Raw genomic sequence first — 7,101 nt, 5'->3', positions numbered from 1 at the left:
CTGATGGTCCGGGAGTCCGAGACATTCTTTCCCAGCCTCACATGCTGCTTCCTGTCCGTCAGGAAGTCAGTGATCCACCGGCAGATGGGATCAGGCACATTCATCTGGGAAAGCTTGCCTCGGAGATGGTCTGGAAGGATGGTGTTGAAGGCAGAGCTGAAGTCCACAAACAGGATCCTGGCGTAGGTTCCTGGGGAGTCCAGATGCTGCAGGATGAAGTGTAGGGCCATGTTGATGGCGTCGTCTACAGACCTGTTGGCTCTATATGCGAACAGGAGGGGGGCCGTGAGGGTCTTGAGATGGGAGAGAACTAGGCGCTCAAATGACTTCATGACCACAGATGTCAGAGCCACGGGTCTGTAGTCATTTAGTCCAGTGATCCTAGGTTTCTTGGGGATATGCTGCTATTCAGTGCTTCCCAGATCCTAATGTATTTGGCTACATTAGCTAATGGACAGTAACAATTATGTGCAAATGACTGTGGCTGAATGCTGAATGCTTAACAAAGCCATTCACTCCAGAAGCCTCTACTCTCGTTGCTTTGGTTGGCAGTGTGGAGACAGCTTGCAGAGACCAGTTGAGCAAATGACAACAAGACCCGATGTCTGGCACAAAAGTTCTAAATTATGATCTCATTTTTCACATCTGCACCTTTTTGCAGCTCTGTAATTTTCTACTTTCCTGTACTTTTGCCACAGAGCGCAGGAGGTCCTGCCTGCTAGCTTTATGAGCTGTTAGAAACCTAGAGGCCATCTTGTAAATGACCAATTAAATAAGAGGAGATCATGAGGGACTGCATACCTGCCCTGAAGGAACAATAAAAGCTAAGGAGAGGGGAGGGATATGGAGCTATACATCAGGCTTTGCTGAGGATAATTGCAACAGGAGGATTTCGGGAGGGATGCGAAAGTCCAGATCACAGTTCTATGTTTTTAATATACAAGGTCTCCTGTGAAGAATGGGATTGTCAGTGATATGTGTAGAGAGGACAGTGTGCATAAATGAGATGACAGCAAAGATGTTACTTTTGCTTTGCCTTATATTTATAACACGGGAATGGTAATGTTATATAATTTGGTGTCCAGCACAGGGCAAGGCAGTCAGTGGTTGTTCTGCACATATTGCTTGGTATGCATGTAGATACATGTGGCATACAGAACAGGCAGCACAGACAAAAAGAAAAGCAGAGTAGTGTTGATTCAAAGGAACATGGAGCGATGGCCCCTGCACATCTGCACATAAGGAGCGCCCAGGAGACTGCAATTCATCGTCTTCTTCCTCTATGACACACACCCAGCTGTATGCAGTAACAGCAACCTTACTAAATCTAAGTGGAGTCGCAGGGTTGCCTTGTCCGCACAATCCATTCAGTCCATTGATCAAAGGATGATGTGACGAGAGTGGAAGGTGTGTGGGGGCTTGGTCACCCTCCTCATAAATACTGGGCACACTATGAAAGAGTCGACTGGACACCAGAAGAAGGGGGCATCCCTGTATTCATTACAAGATGATACTGCATTCACCAGGAGAAGCACAACAAACAATTCTTCCTTCAATAATCTTTTTGTTAACTTGGATCTTATTGTCATAGGTCACCATTTTTAGTCATGACAAAAACACTAACCAAATGATCAGACAGACTAGTTACTAAATTAGTAGCACTTTGCTTTCATACACAATCATTTAACAAATATCTTATAGTCCCAAGCAGCCATTGCTAAATGTTAATGTGGATTAACGTGGGTTATAAACCACTATTAAATGTTTGTGAACTGCTCTAAAAGGTAAATAACGAGACATCAAACCTTAATGAAGACACATGTAATTAAAATGTTATGTTTTGCATTTTATGGAATAGCTAAAATAACAGAAAATTAGTCAACAGTCATCAGCTGCAGGATCGGGTGTTGGCTCTTTGCTGCAGTTTTTTAACATTAAAGGTCCATTTTAAAGCTATCAGTGATGTGCTTAATGTAACACACAAGAACAGCAAACATGAAGTACAGGCTGCCACTGCTGGTCTTCTGATGTTTGGCACAATGTTATCATGACCAATTCTGTAGGAAAATGGGTATACACCTATCTACACACACACACACACGAGAATAAGATCCAAGTTGTTTTAAATCAGAATAACCATTTGTTACTACTTATGCATATAAAACCAACAATGACATCACTTGCATAAGAATTGAGATGCAACATATTGCATATTGTACATCACTGTCATGCATTGCATTTGGAATAGGGAAAAAAGTCCCATGTTCATACACTGGTTGCATTTCTCTTTATGGACTCCGGAGTCCGAGTAGTTTGGTTCTGAACTGACTGCACAGTGTAAACAGTCTCTCTTCCTGCTCTCTCTCCTTTTACTGTGTGCATGCTGTGTTCCAGAAACAGGCAAACACATTTTGGCAACATACAAGTTGATTTATTGCAATGCTGCCAACCCAAACAGCAGAAGTAAACACTGTGATCCACTCAGCTGCATCAGTGTAGGGGATGTATATTGTTCATCTCCTTGAATGATAGAAAACATCTGCCACATCCAGCCAAGCAAACGCTGTGTATCAATACTCCACTGAAGCTTGGGAAAGAGCTCATAGAAATGCCGTACTCCAAATATTCCTGGGCTCGGTTATTCTCTGCCCTGCACAGAAATCAAATCGAGATATAATTATTCCATTCTGGGTTTGCAGCCATCACTGGAAAGGCCCAGATCCAAAACTTGTATCCCCCTGAGAGCACTGGTGCTCCAACTGGTCCAGCAGTTTTTCCACCGAGTCTTCTTTGTTCTCCAGTTTCAGGTATCGTCTGCCATTGCCCAGATCTAGCCGAGGCCAGCTTTGGTGAGTCTGCTCTGCAGAATCGGCAACCTGTCCAAGAACGTTTACACAAACCTGTGAGCTCGCCTCCATACGAGTGACTTCAAGCTGATTTGCCTGAATGTGCTCTCTCTCCATACACCTACCAGTTCGCTTTGTGTAAGGGTTAGTCCTGTAGCTCATACTGTGGCAGCGCCTTGGTTGAGCAGCTGGGACATCAACTTCATCCACCCCTAAGGTGGACATGGAGCCTGCAGATACCAGGCACACATTGGTCTTAACAAGTGGGCCAGTGTGTGAACTGCAGCTGGCTCTCTCTTCACATTTAGCACCCAGCTGTGCATTAAAGTCAGTCTGACTGGAATTGCATGAGCTGGAGAGGGAAGCTTTGGCGGAACACGGAGGCTTTGACTCCTGGTGGTGGAGGCCTTCCATCGGAAGAACAGCTTGCTGGTAGAAACCCTCCATGCTGTGCCCCTGGTCTACGGTGCTTCTGCTCTGGAGCAGGGGCTCAGAGGTGGCCAGCTGCTGCAGACAGAGAATGTTGAGATGGGCAGCTGGTAGACTGCTAACCCACTGGTAGTGTTTGGCCATCGAATTGGCTGCTGCTATTTCTTTAAGGTCAGCTGAAGGCACAGCCGCAGACACGGAGCAGATAACACTGCGCATCTGGGCCAGCAGCATCTGAGTCTCTCTGTCCCTGTTTTCATACAGGACAGTGTTGGCACATATGAGGATGAAGAGACCCACCCCCATGATGACTGGTCCCAACAGCTTCATCCTCTCACTGTGAATGAGACTGGCTGTGGACAGGAAGCCCTTGGGTCCCAGACTCCAGCCGGAAGTCTGTGATTCAGAGGCGCTTTCCCCATCTGCAGCTCCCAGGATGGACGACCTTGATATCTGATAGGGCCAGTATCCTGCCACAGCCAGAGCAGTGCCAACAACCACCACAACCACGCCAAGCACTAGGAACGCTCCAGGCATGGAGCGGATGCGAAGCTTGCCTCGGATCAACCTCTCCTTCTTCTTTCTACTTCGTAAGGTGAAGCGAGACTTTGGTTGGCAGGCAGGTGAGCTTGGCCTAACTGCTTGAGACTTCTTGGTCTTCATGGCACAGATTAGTCCAGAGCTCTTGGTCTGAGTCACAACCCGTCAGAGTGCTTTAGGAAGGAGGAAATGTAAAGAGTTAATGTCTCTGTTCATTCAAACACATGCAATGCCTGCAACTATGTTCACAGTACAGAGATGTCTGAACTTTTTCATGGTGGCTGAGGTGACAGTGAACATATTCATTGTGGCTGTCTGAGTGAAGCTCGGTCTGGATCTCCCTGGTGATACTGTTAAACTGCAGCAGACAGTGATACACACCACTAACCCACCTTTTTCACGCTCTCAGTCCTCGGGCTACAAAGGCTAATGCCAAAATTAATGCTAATCTAAACCTTCATGTTATCACTGCACAAGAAAACCAGAGATGGCAGCCTGAGGACAGACACGGGGGCAAATGTTTGAAATGAATAATATTTGAAGAGGCCTTCAAAAATATTTTGTAATGGGAGTATTTTTCAGTTTTAGTATTTACTTATTCATATGTTTAGACCTGCCAGAGCTCACTGTAGTTACTGGCCACCTGACAGTGGGTTTTTCCCCAGAGTTAATCACCAAAACCTTCAAACGTCCACATCTGTGGAGAGCTTGTAAATTAAATGAGGTACAAACAAAAGTACAGAAGCACTCACATATTTGCTGTTCTTCCTAAGTTCCTGTACAGTAATGAACAAAGAAAAGTGAAATGGAAAAGCCAGTCGCAGTGACTGCAGCATGCACCAAAGAGCGTAAAATGTTCCCTTTGTCCTTCTGTGAATGCTTAAGAAGAGTGCCAAATACACAAAGTAATAATGCACTCAGCTCTAAATCTTAAAGACATATGAGGGTGCCTGCTCTTAATCAAGTATAAGAGTGGGTACCTTAACCCATCATTAAGTACGTTATTGCTACAGTTCTGAAACCACTGCACGTCTCGTGTTTGTACTGCAAATTCTTTTTACTTAAGCACTGACCTGCCTATTGTCTGTTGATACGTTTCCTTGGGTTTTTCAACTTTCTTGACCTCTTAAACACGTTAAATATGTTTTATTGTGAATAAAATATGGGTTCATCAGACAACATCCAGCTTTTTGTGGAAAGACTTGTATATAAAACATAAAATAGAGCGAACCAGCTTGTTGTTTACGTTTTACAGAAACATTAATGTCCGACATCAGTCTCAGTGTTCTCATTGAACTTGTTTTATCAGGCAGCTGATTTTATCATAAAAGCTCAGATGAGGCATCTACGATAGACTGACTACCGCCTGCTGGGAAAATGTGAGGAAAGGGTGGATATCAGCAGGACCCAAAACCTTTCTGTTCATGAAGAAGAGCCTGTGTGTAGTAATAAAGAGTACATGCATTAAACACACATTTCTGTGCCCAATGATACTGTCATGTTCAAGTGAACTTCCCAGTGATATTAAATTCTTTAACAACTGTATTATATATTAGATATTATATCAACAATCCCTACAATAGCGTCCTACATGAAAAAGCAATGAATTCATTCATGCAAACAATCAGGAAAGTATTTTATCAGTACAGGCGCCTTAATGTGAGATGTAAGCAGGCTGTCAGTGTTAAAGAATCTGACTATGGAAAAAAGTCATGTCACCATTTCATCCGAGGCCACAGACACAGGAAGTCGTGAAGAAGTTGACATTCAGAAGGCAACACAAAAACATCCAGTGCCACAAGTTAGTGGCTGACGTCAGGCCGGGCCTTTGATTTCACACAGGGTAAATATTACACACGTCACTGGTAGATTTCTGTTTATAAGATCAAACATTAAAAGTTTGAACAGATCATTTTCTCTTAATGATCAACTGATGACATCACAGCTATCCCCTGGTCATGTGATAACCAAATGTCGTTAAATCTCCATGTATTAAATAAATGTGCTGACCAGTACACACACACACACACACACACATCTGTATTCCCCTCTGCCGTGGGATTAACGCTGCAGTAACAAAAATGAGAGAAGCAGCAGACTGCATTCAGCAGCTGTGGCACAAGTTTGTGTCGGTAAGGGTGTGATATGCTGCATGGTTGCACATGACGGTAAATGCACGCCTGATCCGGATGATGCGCTGAACTCCGATTACCCTGTGGTCATGTAATTACGCAGGAATGACACAGACAGGAGCGCAGCGTCTGCTGGAAAGGACTTTCTCTACAGTGTGGCTCTGGAAGTCCGCACTCAGTGTGTCATTGACCCAGTCATACGGTGCATCTGCAGTTTACAGCCGGCAGAGGAAGCTGGTCTGGATCAATTCAATTCCCGAGAAGCCACAAGTTGTGATACATGACGAAAATGAACAAATGCGAAAGCGTTCGCTGGTGCACACGGGTGGAACCGTGTCAGTCAAATGCAGCAGCTTGTTGAGCCCGTGGAGCCCAGACGGAGGGAAATGAAGCAGCTGCAAGAATGCTGGTGAAAATCAGCACAGCATTATCAACTGACTGGGATAAGGCGTCCCTCAACTACGGATAGCCATGCACTGTCGTGCCGTGCCGTGCCGGACTATCTGCACTGACACTATACAGACATGGAATGTGTCTGATGACCGAGCTGCTGCATTCCTCTCCGACAACACAGCAGCTCACGGCACCGTTACCGACCCACAGAATGAAAGAGTTCATGTCACCCAGCTACTCCGACTGCACCACCACAGACACACAATCTCACACTCACACACTCCGACACTTCTGTGAACTTGCCTGGATTTCGGAGTTCCTGTTGCAGCTCGGTGGTAGTTTGAAGACACCCAACGTCCGCATGACTCCGAATAAGGTTAAGGGCTGAATCGAGCCCAGCCCTAAACCCGTTCCCACATATCCGCAGCAGGGACACCGCGCTGACTCCGTCAACTCCGCCGGACACAAGCCGAGCAGAGCCCAGCCCAGCCGCCTCCATGCACCAGCACCGCCGAGTGAGCAGGAAGCAGCCCTGCTGCGCGCGCGCGCACGCATGCACGCGGATTTGAAAATAAAGGTGCGCACGGGTGCTTCGTGTGACAGCAGCAGCGTCCCTCAACAAGTAGCGGAGGTGTGAGTCACAGGGAGCCGTTCGGGTGCACCTATAACGCTGCACTAACACTCTCCTCTCTGTGCTGTCCTGGACTCGTGGGCGCGCTCACAGAGGTGCTGGATACTTCAAAGGTTACCATCCAAAAATG

At 46.0% G+C, this 7,101-nt stretch overlaps 1 protein-coding gene across 2 annotated transcripts in view; it reads right to left on the bottom strand.

Moving 5' to 3' along the window:
* Positions 1-1,025: 1,025 nt before the first annotated feature.
* The window catches only part of tmem200b (transmembrane protein 200B), a 6,226-nt gene continuing 150 nt past the window's right edge, over positions 1,026-7,101 (bottom strand). Inside the window, exons 1-3 of one of the 2 annotated variants that reach the window (XM_042212990.1) lie at positions 6,644-7,101; positions 2,972-3,988; positions 1,026-2,876 (exon numbers count right to left, since the gene is read on the bottom strand). The exon at positions 6,644-7,101 is cut by the window's right edge and continues 150 nt beyond it. In XM_042212990.1, the coding sequence (XP_042068924.1) occupies positions 2,662-2,876; positions 2,972-3,938 (1,182 nt within the window). In that variant the 5' untranslated portion in view covers positions 3,939-3,988; positions 6,644-7,101 and the 3' untranslated portion in view covers positions 1,026-2,661. Of the gene's footprint in view, positions 3,989-6,643 lie in introns of both variants that reach the window. The other variant, XM_005944975.2, reaches the window with a different exon arrangement.

The sequence above is a fragment of the Haplochromis burtoni genome, unplaced genomic scaffold (assembly GCF_018398535.1).
Source record: "Haplochromis burtoni strain Fernald_Lab_line unplaced genomic scaffold, NCSU_Asbu1 Contig_404, whole genome shotgun sequence".
Taxonomy (NCBI): Eukaryota; Metazoa; Chordata; class Actinopteri; order Cichliformes; family Cichlidae; genus Haplochromis; species Haplochromis burtoni.
This window is presented reverse-complemented; position numbering and strand designations above follow the sequence as displayed.